We start from the raw sequence: 24,033 nt of genomic DNA, 5'->3' as shown, positions 1-24,033 counted from the left end.
AATGCTGATGGTTTACCTTCTGTTCTTCTGCCGAGACGACCTCCGTGTCTTTTGTCTCTTGTTCCGTACATTCTGTCGATGCTGGTGTAACAGAGTCTTTAGACGAGGACGGTAAACACTCGTTCTCCTCGCCATCTTGGTTTGGTTCAAAGTTTAGACTGAGGAATGGTGAGGAGGGAGGGGAGGTTTCTTCCTGTGCCTTTGGACTGTGTGAGGAGGGGGGTGAAGGTGACAGGTTTAAGGACAAGTACGGTGCCGGGGAGCTCAGGGAAGTTAGAGAGGAAGGTGACGGAGCACGGGGGGAGTTTGATCCAGAGATGTTGTTCTGCTCTTTTTCGCCAGATTTTTGTCCATCTTCTTTATGTGTGCCATTCATTATTGGAGGTGGAGATGGGTTGGATAATCCTGGGGCTGCTGTCAACAAAGTAGTGTGGAGAGAGTCCAGCTGCTGTCTGTCACTGATTTTCATCGTTTTCCTTGCTCGGAAAATCTTCTTCTTCTCCTCTGTTACTACAACTTCCATGTCTCCCTGTGGAGTGACAAGAAGAAATTAGAAGCACTGAAAGGACACAAAAATGCGAAAAGACTGAGAACTGCTGAGGCAGGCAGCACAGTTTCCACCGTCCATCTTGATCTTTACGTACTGCACTGTGAAGTAATGGCTGCACATTCTCAGAGAAAACACTAGAGGTCACCGGGGAGCCCTCTGGGCTCCTTGTTTGTTCTTTTCTAGAAGGTTCTTCAGCCACAGATGTCGGCATACTAAACCAGCTGTTTCTTTACTACACATCTGACTCAGTATCTGAGCCAAATCAGACAGATCATCAATAATGTGATCACACATTGCTGTATTTGTTCCACAGTGACAACAGTTAAGCAGCAGTTCATAAATCTTTTTGTCCTTTAGCAGGTTGACAAGTCTCTCCATGCATTTTGTGATTAGCGTATGGATTTGATGTTTACCTCAGTTACAATTCAGGGAGCAGAAATGACATTGAGTTAACAGAAGCTGCAATTCAACTGTCCTTCCATCCCCCCACTTTCCCATTGGCTCGATCAGGAGCCAATCAAAACAGCTTACTTGAGGGCAAGCTGGCAGCAGTGAAGAGGTTATGCAAAACATCAAGGACTTTCCAGAGATTGTAACTGTTGCACATAATGCAGTCTTGGGGCTAGTTATTATACTTTATATCTATACATTTAATATTATCTGCAAACAAGCCTGTGGTGCCTTACACTTGTTTTCATTGAAAGAATAGGAAAAGCTGCTGCATTCTGCAGCAAGGTACATCTAGCAGCAATGAAATTCTCCTATTACCATTTGCAATTAAAAAGACAACAGTGCAAATAATGACTGGAACTCACCTTCAAGCCAAAAGGCTGAGATTACCACAGGGTTCGTCGAGAACCTGAGGACAAGAGAAACATTTTTCAATAACAAACCTGGGTAGGCATTTCACATGTTATCAGTCACTTCAGACTGACACTGTAAAGTTGTCTGGCTTTACTGTTGCTGCTTTGCAGCTCAGTACAACTGCAGCTGAGAGAAACGGACTAAATATTCTGCTACATCTAATTTTGCGATGCGTATTCTGCAGCTGCCACATGCATGAGGAATCACACAAAGCTGAATCTGGATCAATGGTGTACTTGACACTCTGAAGCAAAGCACACCCAGATGCTGGTGCACATGTGACATGTCCTGGTTTATTTTTTCCTCAAATGCTTCTAGCAATAGCAAAGAATATAATGATAGCATATCTACCTAAACATTTTATCATAAGCTCATAAAAGGTAATCATACAGGAAAGACAAAAAAAGATGCAAATTGTTGTCATGTGTATCTCCAGTGCTATAATCCACATTCCAATGTTATTGTACACTGCGCAAAGAATATGGTTCCCCTCCCCCATCCTACGGCCTCATTTAATACGCTTGTATTTCGTGCAGAAAGTCAAAATGGCCGTCTGCTCTGCTGTATGCTGCCAGGCCGAGATCTCAGGAGCTCTCAGATCTATCAAGCTGCGGCACCATCAGACCTAATAAGAATTATCTGATAGGCCTGAGGCTTCAGCAAAAAGTCAATGCAAACAAAATGAGGAAGAAAACATTTATTTTCCTTACCAAATTCTAAAAATGTTTTCGGGTAAAAAGAAATAGATGCTATCTTTTATGGTTTGACTGACTTGAGGATGCAATTTAATAGTTTACTTGAAGCTCAGTGTTCAGTCACCTGCTACAGAAGACTCAGAAATGCAAGAAAGCGTCAGATGTGGTGAAGCTAGTAAGTGAAGCATATAGGAAATACATTTGTGAAGGACAGAGATAAAGTCATCCACATTTGAACGCAACACTCTGGGAAACCTGCTTTCTGATGTGAAGGTCAACAAGTTTCTTGTCATATTTTCCACTGAGACTTGTTGCAGATTATTTCTCATTGAGACGATCAAAACCATGAATCTTCTTTCAAATGTTTAATGCACAGGTTTAAAACAAAACTAAAAAAAAAACCTGACTTCAGTGATCACCAATGAAGAGATTACAATTGATGCAGTGAAGTCTTCCTGGCCAAGCTTTGAGAAATTAGCCTGGACGACCTAAAAGAGTATTCCTTACTCGATGTTGAAACTTAAAAAAGTAGGAGATAAAGCAAGACATCAGTCTACTCTCTCGAGGTTACAGTGCATTTCCAGGCAAACACAGATAGGTGCTTGTTTCAAAACCTTTCAAATCCCTCTCAAAACCTTCCATCAGACAGCTGCCTTGCTGGCTGAATGTCTTGGCCAAGCAACACTTGCACTGCTTTGAGGAAAGTTGATCAATAACATGAAGGACAAGTCAATAACATGTGACTTGAGAAAACATGTTGACCTCTTATTGTCAGACTGGGTACACGAAAACATTTCCAGTTAATCACAATCCTCCCATCCATCAAAATGAATTTGAATGAAATAGCCCAAGGTGTTCCATAAAAACAAGAACGTTGTCATCTCACAGACCCACCACTGCACCACATTTGACCTCAGGAGTGACATTTGACCATCTTCCTCACTGAGAGCAACCAACATTTCAACATGTATAAAAAAGTACTGTAGTAATTAAATAAAGCTAAGGAAAAGACACTTTAACTACAGACCACCCAGTGTGGGCGGACAATGCCACCAATCCACACCTAAACTTAGAGTCTTAGCAAGCAGAGCAATGAAGCAAAAGGAACATACCAAGAACATTGAGGAAGCGCTCCTCTAGGGAGCACACACAGGCAGCAACACGTTTATTTCAGATCTCATTGAGTCACTACTTAGTGCAAGTTTACAGGAGGACAAACAGCATTAAAAAAACTGTTAGTAAAAAGCTTAAAAAGGAGACATCTATTGTTTTCAAGGAGAGCTATGAGAATCAAAATCTGACCTTAAGAATAGTGTGAGGCTGCAATGAGAAATTCTTGTACTCATCTAATAACAGATATGTTAAACTTGCTTCAGTAACAAAGAGGTAACATACTTTAGCATGATGTGTGGGAGTGAGGCCCTCCATGTAATTGTTGATTGTGGGAGCAGGGAATGGCTGAGAGGCCCAACGCCACAACATAAAAGACAGGAGGAGGGGCTCAGTTCAGACTAGTCCACCTTGTTCTTGTTAGAGGTAAGTTCTGTTAATATTGTGTTGCCAAAGTGAGTCGAAGCTGGGCATTTATCAATTTCACTTGATTTAAGGAAGTGCAGATAAATGTTCCTGATAACAATGTGCTGTAATGTGAACATGACTTATTGAAGGTGTTTCTACTTTTTCTTCTTTCTGGGCATAGTACATTTGCAGGCATCAAATAAACATCCACATCAATGTATGTGTGTACAATATGTTGAACGTGGCATGGTGATCATTAAGAGTAACCCTAGCTAGCAGCGCACAGACAGAGAGGAAGTACCCTGCACATACTGTTGCTTAGCAACGCCCATCCCCCAACTCTAGCACAAACTAGTCCAAGGTATGGAAATCTACAGGCAGCACGGACTGAACCATTCAGAAAAAAAAAGGGGGGGGGGGGGGGGGGGTTGTTCTTTTTTTAACATCAAAAGCAGAGGAAGTTTGAAAATTAAAAATAAAATTAAAAGGTTTAACACAGTGATAAGGCAAGTGTATGATCTGTTTTTAAAGTATTATAAATGCTGTAAAAGACAAACTTAGCTCAAGATTAAAGGCTGTCAAAATTCAATGTTTTCAAATCAATGAAAACTGTAAATGAAAAACCCTGAGTAAAAATGACCCAACCTATGCTGAACTCTGCTGAACCTTTAGAGACCGTATTTGAAACCGATACATATAGATGAGAACATGAAGTACTATGGGAGAAGTGCTGCAGCTGAAAGGACCCTACTGCGATTCCTGAAATGATTACTCCACTGAGGACCTTACTCATACTGTAATACGATCACACAGGCTTCTTACAGATTAACTAAAATAACGACTAAAAAGATGACTTATTGTACATTATGATTTTCATTGAAAAAGAAAAAAGTGTAGCTCTCAACCCATTACATGACCGATTCCCTCAAAAACTATCTAGATTTATCTCCAAGGTGTAACCATTGCCAGCCAGGTTTGGTTGAATATATGTTCAATGCAAATGTAAAACTGTCACCGCAAAAAATAAATAAATAAAAGGAAAACAAATCACGTGCCTCAGACTCAGGCTAGAGGCTGTCACTGTTCACACACACAGCTCCGCCCTTGCAGAACTGGTTCAAACCAGAACAAACCGGACATCAGAAACAAAAAGCGTCCAACAAGCCTAAAATCCAGAACCTGTGTTATTGATGAAATGTTTAGCTTGAACAGCAAAAGATGAAAAAGGCCATCTATATACATTTATACATTTCTTTTTTTTTTTTTTTAATCTGTCATTAGGGCCATTTGGGTAAACAGCAGCACATAACATCAAAAGTAAAGAGGGTTGGTCTGATTAGGGGAATTGTATCAATTTAAAAATCTAACCTTGTTAACAAAACAAAATAAGGCCATCTGAGAGGGTTACACATGGTAACTATTACAAGTACTGAAAAGATAATTACCATGTGGACTATAAAACTATTAACAGCAGAGAAAATAGGACACTTAACATGGCGACGCAACGCAATATGAACTTTAGTCAAAGCTTAGCTAGCGGCGCACAGCCAGCGCTAAATTGCACACCCAAAGCACTCCAAACCCAGAGGCAGCTGCACCCACCCTCCCCCTTTCTCTCTCTCACTCTGGCGCACACACACACACACACACACACACAGTCTCACTCTGAAACAGCCTCTGCTTCTCAAACACGGGCTGAACCATTCTGTTGTGGGGAGGAAGTGGGGGTGGGGCATTCAACACAAAGAAATTTAAAAAATAATTAAAAGCTAAAAGAATCTTTCAAGTGTGGTGATAATTGCTGGATGATCACAATGAGTTTTATTTTTATAGTCATTAGGCAAAGTTAATAAATCAACTTCTTAAAGCTAGTTTATTCAAGACAATTAAGTGCACTTCCCAAAAACAGTTTTTTTGACCATTAACAGTTGCTGCACATTGACAATATATTTATACATTATAACTAGAATCAAGAAAATACATGTTTGGTTTTTAAGCAGAGTTGTTTTGATAGGTAAGAAATACCACATTTTAGCCATGCAGTCTCATGCTAGCTGCACACGATCAGGGAAAAAAAGAGCACAGAGTGATACACCAAGCAGCTTCTCTCCGCCCAGTGTGAGCCTCAGCAGGGAGGGCTGATGGAGAACAGACTGAACCATTGCAACACGGTTGGGGGGGTGGACCTCTACTGAACAGACAAAGAAACAAATCAGACAAATGTTTAAAGAAAATCACCTAAGAAGTATGCTGATTTACTTGAGGCTTTACAAAATATTTCATTGTTTTAGCCTAATCAGTGTTAGATTTTGACTGACTGATAAAGACTTAAAAGAAAAGTCCTTCCATAACCTAGGAAATATAATGCACTGAATTCACTTTCATGTGTAGTAGTAACCTGCAATAATGCCAAACTCTTTAGTGAGAGTCAATAAGCCTTGCTGTGCGCTCCTTGCACAACCCTCCCTTCTGCCAGTGCAGAAACACAAAATGGCCACCAGCGTTGCTGCGAACAGCTTGCTGAACACAGACAAGAGCAGATCATATAACAGGCTCCGCCCACAGAAAAAAAAGAACAAGTACAGTGCATATCTGCACAGATCTGCTTGCATGGGACTTAATACCTCAGTGATCATCTCCAAAAGCTGGTTTAGTTTAATGGTTGAAAGTCCCACATCAACAGTCACATTAAGCTACACCTGAGCTTTGATTGAAGGAAAAAAAAAAAGCGCTTTTTTTTTTTTTACATCAAATAAGAGCAGACCTATAATGCTAAATACTGTATAGAGCACAGTTCCACTCACTATGTAATCAAACCACAGCTATCATTCTGAGAAGTAAGAAACGCAGTAAACCTGATACACATATATATCAGACAGAATGGATCAAACACATACCCCAAAAAATTAGGAATTATCTAAATTAGGAGTTATTTTGTATGAAAGGCTAAATATACTAGGTGGGAAAAAAAAAGATGTCAGCCAGTGGAAGCGGAGGCTGCATTCCAACATTACTGCGCAGAGCGCACATGGTCTTCCCATCCCCCACCCTCAGCGCCTGCATCTGGATTCACTGAAACTCAAAATGGCCACCTGGTCTGCTGAGCACAGCCACACTGAGCTCCTCAACATCTAATCATGTTTCAGCAGCACGCCACAGAAAACAATTCATGTGGACACACTTCTCACAGAGACTCAGAGGGAGTTGAGAGGAGCTACTAGAGAATTCTGCTAAATGAAGTGAATTTGATCCAACTAGTATCCAATGTCCCTCTGGTCGACGCTTCACCTGGTTTGATCCATTTTTAAAAGTTGACGCAAATCCAGTTTTTTTTTCCTTCTTTGTAGCAGTGGAAAAATCTTTTGAATTTTTAACACTCTCAATTCTTATAAGGACTCAAAACCAGTCGGTTTATTGAAATATGGTGAAAAAACTAACTACAGCCAGTCTCATTTCCAATATTGTCTTGCCACTGATGTCCTTGTTAGAAGGTCAAAATGAGTGAGGTTCCTTTGCTGTCCATGCCTGAACTTGTGCAATCATACCCTAGTTTTAATACCCTGGGAATGGCTCTCCAAAAAGTCAACAGATCTTTCTTTTTTTCCATTTGGAGCTCCACACAATGCAAGCCAGGTGGGCTTAAAAATGTGTAAAACACACTGAAGTGGTCTTCTGGATTTTAGGGCTGATCACACATTTCGGAGTTTTAAGCAACAAAGCAAACAAATGTCTATGATTGAGTTATTCTGATCTGCCCTGTGACATTCCTTCGTCTGTTTGTGTCCCTTTTTCATTCAGGTCATGTCAGCAGTTTCCTGTAAATCGTTAAACTAAATCAAAACTGCAGTGATCTTAATACTACTTCAATACCTTTCCAGTTATATGAGCGAATGAACAATGCAAAGCAAATGTTGAATCTAATCTCATATTACTCAAACATCATATCCAGGTAAGTATCATTTCAAGTACAGAATTGTCGATTAAACAATTCCAACATGCTCATCAATAGAGCCATGTTTGATGATTAAACTATACATTGACAATCTAAGTTTCTCAACCTACTTCTGCCTGAATACTGTGCGCATTTCTTTTCTTTTTTTTTTTTCTGTTCTTCAAATGGAAAAAAACATGAATACCAGCAAGAGCAGAGTAGAAGGAAAAAAGGGAAGAAAAATGGGTAGGGGTGGGGGTGGGCCAGACAAGCAGTTAACATGTGAATCCAGAAAGCACATGGTGATTATTTAGCCATGCGCAACGGAGAGGAGCTTGCTATCATAGCAACAGAAAAAGACTAATATTGACCAGGATGAAAAAAAAAAAAAAAAACACCTTTGTAAAAGATCAAATCATCTCAGGTTTTCTCAAGAATGACAATAAAACACTTTTGGTTAATTACATGACGGTTGTAAAAACAGATGTTCCATTTTTTTTGTTAAACTGACAACCTGTAGATCAACTCCGCAGAAACTATGATTATAGTCATATCGCATGGTCTAGCTCTAGCTAGCACCACACAGCAACAACTTAAGCCCTCAGCCTGACACAGAGCGCCAACACCCCTCCCCCACACCTGCAGTCTGCTCCAGAGTTTTACAGCCAAGCATGGACTGAACCATTGCAGCTGAAGGGGGTTCTCAACAACCAGGACAAATAGATTGAGGTCAAAGCTGAATTCAAACCTCTTTAGACGGTTCTTCCTCTGTGGTTACTAGTTGAAAACTAGATTTACTTATACTGAAGAGGAGTGTATTTTTCAATAAATCTATTCTCTTTAATTTGGAAATAGTTCCACCCCTAGCCAAAAATGAGTTATTGCTTAGGTTGGAGCTTTTTAATCGAATTTCCACCTTTTCTGTAGCAATAGCTTGTCTATTTTGCTGTCTAAACATGGCAAAACTCGGGTAATCTATTCCATCAGTATCAAGTTAAATACAGATATATATAAATATATACATACATCTAGATAGGGAGGGATACACTGTTGAGGGATACAGCTGTTTTTCCCCACTCTCTGTCTTACAGCACATATTTAACCACAAACATAATGTGGCTTTAATGCCCTGATTTGAATAAAAAAAATGGGAATACACAGAACATTTTCTGAGTTTAAAGTGGAACATGCTAACTCATTCGATCCTTCCCCTCCCCCACTCCCTCTCCTTTGATGAATCGCTTGCAGTGAATGTTACAACACAAGATGGCTACTGCTGCTGCAGCAGCAAAAATCCCTTTTGTCAGGAGCATGGCAGTCTGTTCCTACGAATGACTGTCTCCTGTGACGTCAATTCACCTTTGTGGCATTTGTTTCTTGTATTGCTGCTGTTCTTTCACTGTTCTTTCTTTTTTTTTGTAATAATTCCTTAACACTGATTTACAGTGCAAAACATTCAAACTTAGCACACTAACTAGCAGCTTGTCGCAACACATGTTAACACTTCTACTGCTGCAGCCGCATCGGCAGTACAGTAACCACCCACCCCGGGATGCACAGCACTCCAATCTCCCTCTAAAGACCTGGAATCAGAGACGGCACCCTGGCCAATGATGTCCAAGCATGAACGAATTGCTAAACCCAAAGCTAATGGCTACGGATGACCCGCCCACACCAGAACACTACTCGGCGGAACACGATCCTGTCTCCCGGGACGGTGGAAAAGAGACTCAACACTGCTTGTCCTGGACAGAATGGGACAGGTGGACACCCCAGCAGTGGGACATTGTTACCCGAAAGAAAAAAAAAAAAAAAGAGAGAGAGAATATAGTTTGATAGTGTTATAAATCATGTTATGTTTAACCGACAGAAAGTAATTATTTAAATAAAAATTATCCTGATATCTTCAAATCTCACTATAGATTAACAATGATATTTTAAAAGTGACAAATAGAGATCTGTTTTATTATATATCCACTGATATCAAAGAAATTATTGTGAAAGAGATTTCGCCCATGTGGTCCAGCCCTACAATAAAGTTGACAGTCATAAGTTTATCAACACTAGTTGGAGGTACCAAACTTAAGCTTCACTAGGTGATAGTTTATTGATTTTCTCAAAATGTTTAATAGTCTCAATTCTAAGAGCATTTAAATACTATGGCCAAAATGATCATGTATAAGAATCCTGACTTAAATCTTATATCTCAAAAAGAGGTTAATATTATATATAGCGTTCATATACGTCAATGGGTTTCAGGAATGTCTCTTTAGAGCTGTGTTCTCTCTTCCTGCTCTTCTCCCTGTACAGCAACAGCTGCACCTCCTGTCTGTCAAACTACTGAAGTTTGCGGACAACACCACCCTCATCGGGTTCATCACTGATGGAGATGAGTACGACTACAAGTGGGAAATAGACAACCTGGTGTCCTGGTGCAGGTTGAACAACCTGGAGCTCAATGCTTTAAAGACTGGAGATAACTGTGGCCTTCAGAGGGAACACAGCCCCACTCACCCCCATCACCCTGAGAGATTCCCCAGTGGATACTGGAGTCCTCCTGCTTCCTGGGCACCATCATCACCCAGGACCTCGAGGGGGAACTGAAAATCAGCTCCCTCATCAAAACAGCCCAGCAGAGGATGTACTTTCTGCGGCAGATGAAGAAGTTCAGCCTGCCAGTGAAGATTATAGTGCAGTTCTACTCCTCCATCATCGAGTCCATCCTCGCCTCGTCCATCAGCATCTGGCATGCTGCAGCCACGTCCAGAGACAAAGACAGACTGCAGCGTATCATCCCTTTTGCTGAGAGGGTTATTGGCTATAGTCTGCCTTCCCTCCATGACCTGTACTCCTTCAGGATCTTAAGGCGAGCGGACAAGATGGTGGCTGATCCCTCCCACCCTGGTCACGAAGTCTTTCAAACACTCCCCTCTGGAAGGAGGCTCCGAGCCTCCAGAACCAGAACCTCACTGACACAACAACAGTTTCTTCCCATCTGCCACCTTTCTCATGACTGACCACTGATTGACCCGCTATTTAGATTTTATACTTGCTTTAAATCTGTTTTTCTTTTTCTATATCTGCCCCATACCAAAAAAAAAAAAAAAGTCCTTCAGTCGGCGGAGTGGAGCGCCACCAGTGGGCCTCCACTTAGGCAATGGGGCTTAGCTCCGCCGGCGAGGCTCCACTCGCTCTGCCACGGAGCTCTTTGAACAACTCGTTGCGTGATTTGTGGCCATCGTGCCTCTCATATGTTTGGTCTCTCAGGGCTTTAATTGAAGTTTTTCTCAACCACTGTTTAATTCCTCTGCTTGTGTTTGGCTTTCCTAATTCCTGCTCCCTGTTTTCTGCGCACGTCATTATGCCACTATATACAAAGGAACACATGCGCAGAAAGAACAATTACCTAATACACCCTGATCTGCTGCCCGCCTCTGTTTATATGAGGCACAAGCAGATTATCAATTGGTGTAGACGACCTTGTACAATTGGATCTGAATTTTAGTCAGCTCTGAGTGAAGCGGATTCACTCAGGTGTTCATACGACATTTAAAATCTGCTTCACCTTGCAATCGGATTATAAGGAGGACTGTTTGAGCCATGTAAACATTCCTGTGATTCTGGCCAGTCTAATTTAACAAGAATAATACCAATAATGAACCTGCTAGGTATATTTGAAATTCATGTTGTTGAAGACAAAGGTCTAAGTAAGTTTTCTGTGTCGCAAAATGATAACTTGAAGCGCAGTGAACGAACGAAGGCCCCGTTTCCAACTGTCATTAAAATGCATGATCTGAGCAAAAGTGACGAGCTCTAAAAACAGAACAGGTACTAATGAGTATTCACTGAAACCACTTCCCAGGGTGGTCTGGCCTGCATATACCCACATACGTTTGGTAGTGGGAAAAATATGCCTCTTGAATGTGCTCTGAGACAGTGGTGTAGCCAGAAAACGCGTCATACAGTGGCTCCTGGTGGTCCCAGTGTGAATCGCTACTAAAACTGACCTCTTGAGGGCAATTTTTCAATTCAATTTTGCAATTTTTCTGGCAACCCAAACTGTTGCCAGGTTCTTTCACTGCAGATTATTCATAGAAAACAAACCACATACACCATTAGTTTATTATCATTATTATTTAAAGTCCATTTTGTATTTGTTTTTCTGTTTGAGTTGCAGGGGGCCACAAGAAATATAAATTGTTAACCGCCAAAGTGGTGAGCAAAGTAATGTTTAGGGGTTACTAGATTACAATATGGGCTCGCACAGTACACATGATACAGACAAATGGAAACATATATTGCGTCTGGCACGCCACATGTGATCAGATCACCCAAGACGCATTTTAATGCCCGGTGGAAACGGGGCCATGAACACAAAAAGCATATTCTGGGATATTGCACACAAAATATAATTATAAATTGTGCTAATTTTTTTCTTGCATTTTAATCTTTTAGGCAATGCTTAAAAGAGGTTTTTCTTTTTTTTTTTTTTTTTTTTTTTAAGCTGAAAGAGAAATTAAGGACAGGAACATGTCGGCCTCTAATGTTTCATTGGTCATCCAAAAGAAAGACAAGAATATAATGAGCCTCAAAGGACTTCAAGATGCCAGACAAAAAACAAAACAAAAACACTCTAAACATACACTCCACTTTGTTGGGTATGTCTGGCGAGTTGAAACACTCCTGTGCTCAGAATTGTCATGTCATTTTGTTCCATAGTTACAGGTGCATTCATAATACGAATGCTCAGTTCCACCATATCCCAAATGTCTCCTTTTAGATGGAAACTGGATGACTGTGGAGGCTGCTGGAACACAGTGAACTCATTATTTTCAAAGAATCAGCTTGAAATGATCTGATCTTTGTGAAATTGTGACTTATCCTGCCGTGGCCAGAAGACGGGTATACTGCAGTCATAAAGGGATGGACTTGGTCAACAATAATCAGGTAGGCTGTTGTATCTAATCTATGTTCAATTGTTTTTAAGGAGTCCAAAGTGTGCCGGAAAATAGACTCCATAACTTCACAACACCAACACCTGTCTGAACCATTGATCCAGGACAGAATTGCTTAATTTTAATCCTACAATCTAAATGTCAATGCTGAAATCGAAACTCAGACCAGGTAATGATTCTCAAAACTTACATTGTCCACTTTTGTAGTCTGTTCCAACAGTAGCATTAAGTTCCTGTTCTCAGCCGACAGAAGTAGCAGCGAGCGTGTGCTCTGAGATGGCCAGTATACCTCAGTTGTAACAAGTGATGGTTTGAGAAACCGTAGCTTTTCTATCATCTTGAACCAGTCCAACAAGTTCATTAGGTATTTTCTGCTTTTCAGACCATCACCTGTCAACGCTAGAAATAGATGTGCATGAATTCCCAATCAATAAGTAGTTCCATAAATACTTCCCACAATTTCATCTAGCACCAACAGCCATGAAATGTTCAAAGTCACTTAAATCACATGTTTTCTCCATTCTGATGGTGTGTTTCAACTTCAGCAGTTCTTCTTGAACATGTCAAAATACTTTGAGCAGGCGAAATTTGACTGATTTGCTCATTGTGTATATCTGGGTATTTGAACAAGTATACCTAATGAAGCATCTAGTTAGTGTATACAATTTGGCAGTATTTTTATGTTAAATGAAAAAAAAAAAAAAAAGAGAGAGCATGTCAACTGTGTTACAAAACTATCTAAAACCCCTTTCCCACTGAAACTAGTGGGTTGACCCCCTGTTTTTTAAGCAAGGTTCGACCCGGTAACAATCAGCAATTGACTTCTTTCCCACTGCCTGCAGACCCAGGTCTAAACGCCTGCAGGTGAGCTGCGTGGTTGCATTTTCCCACACTGATGATGTCCCACGCTGATGACATCATCAGCGTGACAGAGCACAGCAAGGTAAACAATGCAGAGGAGCACAGTCCCTGTTACCTGTCAACGAATCTCCTCTTCCCCACGGATCAAGAGAAGCTCTCTGATCTCGCTATCTTGCCAATGCTGGGTCATCTTGACAAAGGATAACTCACGCTGTGACCAAAAAACAACAAGCGTGCCAACGTAGGCATGCTACGTCGACATCACGTAAATTACCGTGTCGACCCAGGTGTGCCTTTCCCACTGAAAGCTGTTTAAAACCCGAGTCACTTTCCCAGTTAAATGGTGTCTGACTTACTTCAGCATCAAGTGCCAACCTCTGCGGGTGAAAAAAATGGAGCTAATGCAGAAGTGCAGAAAAAGTGTAATTCTGGGGAAATTCCAACTGATGTTGGTTTCAAAAAGAGCTCGAGTCCCATTGGAACTTATTCAAACATGCTAACTTTCAGAGTGCGAATAAACATATTAAAAGGCTGGTGGACATGTTTTGGTCTCTATCACTAGCTCCTACAACCGTGTCGGCTTGACCACAGTCCGATTTTCATATAAATCATCTATTGTTTTGATATTATGAGTTAAAGTTTTGCAGACATCACCCTATCACAGCAACTCCTCTGTCCAAGTGATGTGGTCACGTGATAGGTTTGACCAATCACATTTACAGCTGGTTTCAAATGTTCAACATGGAGACGTTCTGCTAAAATCCTCAAAACAGGATTTTATAACACGATGGGTGACATCACGTAAGTTTTGTCCATCTTTATAAATAGTCATTCAATGCTTAGCATCCGTCACAGCTGTTAGTCAAAAAGTGCAGCACTTAGAAACTTTATAGCAAATGTGGTGAAACAGCATTTGCCATTAAAGCAGTTTTCCACATATGCTTTTACTAACACTAAAGGAAGTCGATCACCAGTTAACAGGGAATCCAATTACCGTATTTTCGGCACTGTAAGGCTCACTGTATTAATAGGCGCACAGTCAATTAATGACTTCTATTAAAAAAGAAATCATACATGGGGCGCACCACATTTTAAGGCGCATAGGATGTATAGAATAGTATGAGTGAAATACATATCGGCAGTCTAGGTGGTTACATTCTCAGTTGAAATGTGTGAGTAAAGCGACATATCAGAGCCAGTTTGACTGAGGATCGCTCCTCTTCACGGATGTGCAGCTCAGAGCGGCCACGACTGGTCTAACTCGCTTGGTCACCGGGGTTCAGCCAGCTGCGGTCTCCTGAGTGAAGTGCCCCACCGACAGCTCAGTCGCAGCCGGCCAGCCGCTCCCGGCATCCCGGCGAGTGGGCTGCCGGGCGGGGGCCTGCCGTTCTCGGAGTCGCAGCGTGGAGGCTGCCGCCCGGTGTCCAGCCGCTTCCCACGTCGGCCGGGTGTGCAGCCGCGTACCGTGCTCTGCGGTTGGGAGAGTGGAGAATGTGACTGAAGCTTCGTGTGCCGCTCTGTATAAACTAGCTAGCTTAGCAGCTTAGAAAGCAGGGGTTGTTTGCTCATGTGATCGGGGTGATTATCGTAATTGCTGCAAAAAAGGCGCATCGAATTATAAGGCGCTCTGTTGGATTTTGAGAAAATTACAGGCTTTTGCGTGCGCCTTATAGTGCGTAAAATACGGTAATCTGTAACACCTGCATGAAATTTCTTATACACTGATCCCTCTTAAGTACAAAAAGATGAGCAACTTTATCTATTTATATCTTGAGTATCTCTCCTCTGTTAGTTTTACAGCTGACCTATAGATTTCAGATGTGCGTCCGGTGTCTTTGCTCAGTTTGACCGCACAGTGGATAGATTCGAGTTTTGCTTATAGCGAAACGCTAGGCTTGTCTAATTTTCATATTTTTGTGTGCTTTTGGTGTGAAAAATCAGGTATGACAGCCCACAGTATCAGTGTGAGTGCTTTAAGAAGCCATGTGTAGCTTGCTATGTTCCATGATACATTATTCTAGTAGAGATTCTATTATTTTGTGGTTATTTAAAAATTTAATTCATGCAGCTTGTTTCATTATTTTTAACACTGGAATGATAATTTCTTTTTCATGTTATTTAAACAGTTGTACCGAGATCCAGTTTAATTTTATTTCAGACATGTGCCTGGTGCTGCTGAGTCTTGTTGACCATTGTCAAATGCTGTTAAAGCTGTGGTTTGAATTTATAAGAAATTCACCACAGTATTATATAACTTCAGCTGTTTTGAGAGCCATTTTATTTATTCCTTCAATGAACAGAATTGTTGCATGTTGAATGTGGCATTTTTAGCTGTCCCTATTCAAAATATTATAATAAATACATTTATTATTATTGAAGAGAGGGTAAAAAAAAAAAAAGAAAAAGAAGGTATCAGATTAGTATTGCTATTGGCCAACACTCAAGGCTGTAATATCACTATTGGACATGAAAAAGGTGATATTAAGCCGTCCTCATCAGATACACTCTTAAACCATCCAGTCTGAAAAGTAATACAATGTATAATGGCAATTACTGCACAACATGTACTTCCAATGAATTATTTGTGAAGACGATGGCACCAGGAAGTCACTGGTTGGTGTTTAGCCAGAATAATCCGCGCTGGGATGCAAAATGATAACTGTGCACAAGAAAATGCCCGAACTGCTGAAAAGGCAGTGGTTTGTATGCCAGGCCAGCAGCAGGCGCTGTGTTCCTTTGTGAAAGAGTGAGCAACACAAACACTGTTCGAAAAAAGCCTTTTTTTCCATTGATTGCCACTAGGTGCAACCCACCTCTAGAGTACTGCATGGCACAAAGTGCAATGTACTTTGGCAACACTAAAATCAAATAAGGTCTTTTTTTTTTTTTTATAAAGACATTGAAGGTCTCATAATACACAAAAGTATCACAGGACGAGTGTTTTAAATACTTCAGTTATTACTTGATTGCAAGTCATATCGTAATGGCGAAATTCAACAATATTATCTCAGGTGTAAGTAATATTATCCAACGCTCATATACACGATGGAAATAACATTTTATCAAGTCTAAGAAGGTCCATGAAGTTCAACAGCACTGGAAAAATTCTAATTGTACATTCAACAGGGGATAAAATATTCTGAGAAGGAGAAGCCCCAGGTGACTCAATAACTTGCACAATTACAATAATGGTAAGATAACATAGTTACAGTTAAATTTGGAGCAAAAACCTTCACAAATGCCACTGGCACTTTCATGACTACAGGCCGAGTGTGAAGCAATGTTGACTAGATGACTACACTCTACTGAAGACTAAATCTGCGCACCACACATCTTGAAGAAAAGAGTGGCATATGTTTAAGTTTAGAAACAAAAATAGCCGCAGCTAGAATTCAAAAACATTTTGATCATGGAAAAAATAAGATTTCTCTAACTTGTAAAAAAAGGCATCTTTCCTAATGTTGACAATAAAAAGAACTATTCGGTCAATCTGCCAAAAATATTGGATTAATGCCTGCAGTAAGCAACAAACAGCAAGCACTTCAAGTCCAAAGACCTGCGACTTGCTCCTCAATGGCTTCTCTAACCACGAGCACTACCAACATCTCTCACCAACATATGGCAGTTTTCCTATATCATGTTTAATTAACTCGACATGATAACTGTAACGGTCAACAACACGAAGACTTTGACAAATCCAAGGTGGCCAGTTCCAGGACATACCCTTTGACACATCCTAGCTTATCACAATCATTCAAGACGTGCAGTGAAGTCAAGTTAAGCAATGCACATCCACAGCAGGTCAGTGTAACTGTTGGTAGGTTTCTATTATCTATTATATATTAAAGCAACACTAAGGAACTTTCAGTTTTCGTTGATTTTGGCGGCGCCAGTGGACAAAAGCGGTAGTGTTTTGCCTGAAGGAATACTACAGTTCCCATGAGGCCTAGCGCGTGGCGTGGTAAAATGCTGCTCCCGGTGGCATGCTGTCGGACTGAACTCACCTTCATTTGTTTCCAGTGGCTGTGTGAAGGATGGATAACGTCGAGGTCATGAATCTAATGGTGGCTAAACAATGTTATATCGTGATGTGACGCATGCCGTAAAGCAGTCCACACATGTGGAGTGTTTCAGTGAGCAGGGTTCCTACCACCCTCCTCACAGCTGCTCAGTCCAAGTGAAGCAATACTGATGCCCTCAGCCCGTGACAGAGGGGTCATTCAACTAGCTGTAAGTCGATGTATCATCACAAAAGATATTAAAATGTTTTATTAAGGTTGAAAAGTTCCTTAGTGTAGGTTTAAGTTTAAGATCTAGGCTTTAAAGTGTGGGGCAAAATAAATTTAGTATCATATTACCACAAAGCAAGACAAGGGTTTTGTATGGATTCAGTCAGCTCACTCACACAAACCGTAGGTGTTTACAGACTGGTCTAACGTTTCCATAGTTATAAAAACCTCTGCAGGCATTGGCAACTTGTTGGCATATAAATTTTGTGACAACATTTAATTCCAGCACAAGATGGAGTGGTATGTTGGTATTTTTACAAGCCAAGAACACTTTGGACAGCTAAGAAAAAGTTTTCATGTGGCAATGCAGAAAAGGAATTCTTCCCACAATGCACTTTAATATAGTAGTTTTCAAGCCCACTATGTCTCACTTCTGGTCCTTTACATTGCCTCATTATAACACTGTGGACCCTCCAGCATACAGACATCAATCAAAGCATACCAGAATATGGTGGGAAGCAAACCAAAATTAACCCCATCCAGCAATCAGACCAGGGCTCGATTTAATTCCACCAAAGCTGACAAATGTGAGACACCCCAAGTGTGAAGACACTGAGGCAGACTATGAAAAAAAGCTACAGAGAACTCGGTCTCAGTAATGGCTGGCTGGGGGTTCTTTGAGTGCAGTGGAATGCTGAGGTGTTCGCCTTGCAAAATATCCTGCTATTGCACATTGCACACTTTAATATTTTCAACACAAAGCACATCAAGGAACTAATGTGGAGAACAAATTGGCCATTGTAAAATGTTTGCATGATACATGCCAGATACAGGGTTTCTATGATTGTTCAAATTCTACAAACTACCAGTGTTGGTGCCAGGCATGAATGAACAAACATTAAATGTAATAGAACGTGAGGGGATTTTTGATAAGCATTTCAATAAGCAAACTTGATTAAGAACTTAAATAAAGGTTAAAAACATGTACCGACTGTCAATAATAGGATCAAAGGAGTTTAATAGTCATTGAAAATCATACAAACAAATGCTTCACTTATTTAGTGTGGTTTGTGTGAAACAAAACTAATTCAAAAGCTGTCAGTCGGGAAAGATTAAGAATATAGAATAAGTATTTTCAGCAGGGCTCAAGATCACATTTCTCATCTCTCAATATCAGCCTGAAGCAAAGGAACCGGCTACAACTGGTTGAAACTGGTTCTCATAAATTTGGCATGTGTTCAAAAACAAAAGATAAATGTTCTTTCAGTGCTATTGTAAGTACAGATTTTCTAGTCTCATTTAAATTAGCATGATGAGTGTTGTCTGACAATATATTGGATTTTACAATAACATACTACAGATAAACTGCTGAATAGATATGTGACTTCAGCTTACATTCATGTCTGTATGTTGAAAGGATAGAATTTGGTGACATTTTTTTCCTATATACTGACGAACATACGTGCTGGGATTCATGTCTAAGTAACAGTCAATTTAATTTTTTTAAGTGACATTTACCTCATATCTACAATACAAAATATTAAAAGAAGAATCTTTGTAAGAAAGCTTGGTCGAAATGACCTGCATACAGAGAGTGAACATGCGGTTACTCATTCACACTCATCACATGTTCACATATCCCCTCGCGTATACAGGTTGGAGGTCCCCTATAGTCAAACTAATTTGCTTTTTTTCTCTTTTAATTCTTCATGCATGGCAATGTGTATGCTTACATAGCATAGTGCTTCAATATAATATAATGACAGAAATGTGGCACTGACAAATATACTCAACGAAAACAACTTCAAGTCTCGATAGGCTTTTGGTCATCATGGGCCAACAGCTGCACAGCACTGTTGGGCACACAAAGTCTGTTTTTCTCCAAGTGAAGAATATATTTTATGCATCTCAGATTTTGCAAGGTGAGACAGAACTTTTGTCTTAAAAACCAGGATCGATTGATAAAATTGGTACATGTAAAAAAAAAAATGTAGTCATTAACAGTCATTAAAAAAAACACCAATGATCCTAACATTAGCACAAACTCATTCGGAAAATGTAGGTGGCGCCTTTAAAGGCTGCTTCCTGTTCTGCAGTTAAAAAAAAACAGTCTGTGTAATGAATTCCAAGTGCACCATGTGCGCACTGCCACTGGGTGAAGTGGGGGATGGTGAAACAAAAAAAAGAGGACAATATTGTTTTCTAAAAAGGCACAAAAAAACTGACAAAACTCATTATGCATAGTTAAAAAAAACTGATTGTGTTTTATAGAAACCACCATGAATCTGATGAGAGAGAGAGAGAGAGACTAAATGTGAAAGATGATAAACTCCCAAAAACTATGGCTGGTTTGTGTCTGTGTTGGTCAGACAGAAGACAGAAGACAGACACCGGTCACTGAACGGAACCTCATTTCACTTAAATCAGAGAAAGCAGTTGTTTTGGTTTGTTATATAAGCTCACAGCATATGGGAAGGAGAACTGTTCAACTCTTCTTTTTAGCATTGACATTAAGCCACACCCACATTGGAGGACAGTGAGGTGGATGGAAAATTACTGGGTCATACCACTTTACACCAAGGGGGGGGAGCAGCTTTACAAAGTAAGGAATGCAGCAGTTTGTTCTCCACTTCGGAACATTTATCAGGTTTTTTTTTTTTTTTTGTCACATTTAGTCACCCCCTTTTTACTATCAGTTAAGAGGAACCATCCAGTAAATACCATCAATCACAGTTTAAAAAAAAAAAACATGTCTGCTCTCAAATGAAGTTTGACAAAAACAACAGTAATTAAAATAACAGCAGAACTATTCACTTTCCATTTACTGATATTAATAATTTATCACTTAGGGGTAAAGCAATTTAAACTATTCATCAAAATCTGTCTTCCTGTGTTGCCCCTCCCCCAAACTGTGCCCTCTCCAGCATGCAGCATGTGCTTGCAGCTTGTTTTAGCACCAGCACAAGATGGTCGCCCTGTTGACTCAATAGGGTGAGACCTTCATAACGTAGGCAAGTAACACATACATCCGGCCATCATGACCACGACATGGAGAAGTGATTGATTTGCATGGAGACTTATCTGATAGTTTCAGTGAGTAAAAATAAGCAATTTAAAGGCATGTTGTTTTCAAAATCAACAGAACTAGATCCTGCCTCTCCTTTTGTTTACATGCAGGTTCCTTTCCCAACAGTATTCAGCAGAATGAAAACAAATGTCATACTACAAAACTACAAAAATCACAGAAACATATTGCATATCACATTTGTAATAGCAACTGGATCAAAAGCAGCAACACGTTAGCATGTTTTCTTAGCAGGGTACTTTCAGAAACAGTCTTGTGATTCTTCAAATAACCATTACAAGCCTTATTAATGTTTAATGAAAATTACACACACATCTATTAAGAATTTTACTTCAGTCAGGTGTTAAGACTTTGCTAAATATTTGTGGGAGCAGAAACTTCATATTGCATGTCGGCATTGACATTCACCATCTCCCGACATAGCTATTTCAAAACCACAGCTCTTTAAGGGTTGCAGCATTTCATCAAAAAAAAAAAAAAAAAAAAATCAAGGGGAACTGTACAACAATTGCACAAATGTTGCCACAACAATTATCAAAAATAAGTTTAGCAATTTAGCTAGTACAGGAACATGTCATACCTGTGGTAGTTTCGCGCCACTAAACAGTTAATTGCACCTCATCCTAAAAATGTGGTTGTGATTTAATGAATTGCACATGACCAATTTGACAGATTTTTAATTTAGAAAATTTGATTTCCAAAATCAAGATTGTTCTTTAAAAAAACAAAACCAATAAAATAAGGATAAAGCTGAAGAAAAATCTAACTGCAGCTTCACCTGTTCAGGTAATATTGCAATCGCGAGCTAAAAACTTACATTTACTACACTGCAAAACCTTCACAACCCGCTGAATCAAGGTGAGCACAAATAAAGAAAACACATTGTAAGTGGGTGGTAGAAATATTATGTTAATGAACTCACGTTAATAAGATAAATGCTAACACTTAACACAATGTGATAGCTGGTTAGCTAGCAAGCTAACTGCAGTACCGCAACTCACCGGCTGTCTGTCGTTGTCGAGCGACGTTCCCGCGATTTTCTTTCCGACTTTGTGGCACTCTTATCCTTTGGATCCTCCTCCTGCTGCTGGAAACACAGCTGCCAAACTAGAGAGCCGGGCAACAACAACCGTAGTTCGGTGTTGGCGGACTCCAGTCCCAGACCGGTCCTCCTTTTTTAGGAATAGACTCCTCCTCCTTTCCCGCACGAGAGAAAAAAAAAACCGCCTCAACAGACGTCAACCACCGGCGTTTGCGGCTGTGCTGGTTGCATTGAGGAGGAGGGGGGAGGGAGTTGGTCGGTCGGTTGGTCGGTTGCGTCGCGTCGCGTCGACCAGCCGTTGCCCTTGTTTCTGCTGAAGCCGGTAAAGGTGAGTCTGGAGAGGTCCGGTAGATGACGGGTCGGTGTGTGTGGACGGTCTGCACACGGCGGCGGCGGCGGAGGAGGAGCAGCAACAGCACCTCAGCCTGGAGAGACGAAGCCGCAGTAGTGGTTGAGGCTGCCTCACAATAACGACGGTAGTTGGAGGTAGAGACAAGCAGCGGCAGCAGCAGCTAGCCTGCGAGGGAGGGGGGCTCAGATTCCTCCTCCAGACGGAGCACACGAGCCGGGGGGGGCGGGCCTCGCCAGAGGAGGCGGAGCCATCCACCAGCGACCTGAAAAATGATCTCTAAACTACAGACTGTTGTTTTTGAGTGTGAGCCTGTGTTGAAGTTGTTCCTGATACTACTAGAAAGGTGAGAATTTACTGTCAAATCCGCAGCCCCTCTCCCCCATCTCTCTCTCTGTTTCTTTTTCTTTTTTTTTTTTTTGTTAAAGATTTTGACCTATTTTGACTCAGTGACATTTCAGATCAAATGAAATAACACTCAGGATATATCCTCGCACAGGAAACATACTTTTTCCGACTGTGGATTTCCCCCTCGTATGTGTGGAATCCAGCTGTGCATGTCAATGGGGAGTTAAAAAAAAAAAAGAACACCAGCAAGGCAAGTCAGCTTTATTTTTATAGTCTGTGTCAGCAAGGGAGCTTTTCAAATTTCAACACAGGTGACACTCATGTCAAAAGAGAACAGGGAAGGTGAATTTAAACAAGAAAAAGAAATGTGTGGAAAGCTTTGTTTATGTATGTCAGTAGTATTGAAGTGGTTTTTGCCGCGTCATCTTCAAGGCAAAGGGAAAATAATTTTACTAAACATTGTGTTTCTTGTTTTTTGTTTTTTTTAACTATTGTGAAACATCTGCACCTCCATAAATCAATTCTCTATACCGTTATATCCTGTTCAAGGTACCGGAGATGCCAGAGAGACACCCTAGACAGGTTGCCAGTCCATCATAGAGCAAACTCACGGAGACAGACCACCACACACACACGCACATCCTTTTCAGGTCATTTACCCCACACACATCTTTTGAACCGTGGGAGGAAACCGAAGGAGAGAAACACATGCACAGGGAGAACATACAAACTCCACACACAAAGGATTCAAACCCTCAACATTTTCACTGTTCAGTAAGATTGCAGTGCTAACCATTGCACCACCATGTGGTGTGTTGGTGTAACACGTTATATATGTCAGGCTTTGAATATTTTGTTCACAAACCTATTTCTTAAACCTTTTTTTTCACCAGTTTCTTCATTGTGTACAATTTTAAGTTGTAGATATTCATATTTAATCCAAAAAAATAACATTACTAAGCATATTTTTGTTAAGTTTTTTTTTTTTTAATGAAATGAATGAGGCATAGTTGACCTGAAAAAAAAGGTTTGATAAGTACTAACCCAGCAGATATGGTTTGCTGCAAAGGCATTGTTCTGTCTGTGCTGCAAACAATAGCAGGTCAGCGTCTGTTAGCTATCCTCTGTCATTACACAACGTCAGCCAGGTCAGCCATTTTGTTGTCTCACTGGAGCACATGGGACATGCAGTTCCACAAGGAACCAGCAGAGGGCGAGTTATGTGATCCTGTGGTAATAAGCATGAAGTGCTTGTTCCTAACCACAAGGGGAATAGCCTTTAGCTTTAAACCTGCCATAATCTGTCTGATGGCTAGTTCCTGTGCAGGTTGAATGCTCAGTCTGTGGCATTAGGGGGTGGGAGCTGGTTGCTGTGCTTTCTCCTGATCTGTGCTTTTCTCTTCTCTGCACACATTCACCCCAGGCGAGGTCTGCCAGAGAGGGTTCTCAGTGGTAGCATAACACACTGAGAACTTCACATCAGACAAGCGCCTCCCGTGACACACACATGTGGACAAATCCAGCAGAATTACACCGTTACATTGTTCACACTCCGGAGCCCCACGCCAGAGTTTCAGATGAGCGAATGCCTCTGAGATTTCGCAGT

The 24,033-nt window shown here is 40.7% G+C and overlaps 1 protein-coding gene across 1 annotated transcript in view; it reads right to left on the bottom strand.

Annotated features, from left to right (window-relative positions):
* The window catches only part of atf7ip (activating transcription factor 7 interacting protein), a 29,822-nt gene extending 7,588 nt beyond the window's left edge, over nt 1-22,234 (bottom strand). The window contains exons 1-3 of the mRNA XM_030094027.1: nt 21,690-22,234; nt 1,366-1,409; nt 17-529 (exon numbers count right to left, since the gene is read on the bottom strand). Of these exons, the coding sequence (XP_029949887.1) occupies nt 17-523 (507 nt within the window). The 5' untranslated portion in view covers nt 524-529; nt 1,366-1,409; nt 21,690-22,234. The remainder of the gene's footprint in view (nt 1-16; nt 530-1,365; nt 1,410-21,689) is intronic.
* Nucleotides 22,235-24,033: the final 1,799 nt, after the last annotated feature.

The sequence above is a fragment of the Salarias fasciatus genome, chromosome 6, assembly GCF_902148845.1.
Source record: "Salarias fasciatus chromosome 6, fSalaFa1.1, whole genome shotgun sequence".
NCBI classification, from domain to species: Eukaryota; Metazoa; Chordata; class Actinopteri; order Blenniiformes; family Blenniidae; genus Salarias; species Salarias fasciatus.
Note: the sequence above shows the minus strand (reverse complement) of the source record. Positions and strands in the feature narration are given on the sequence as shown.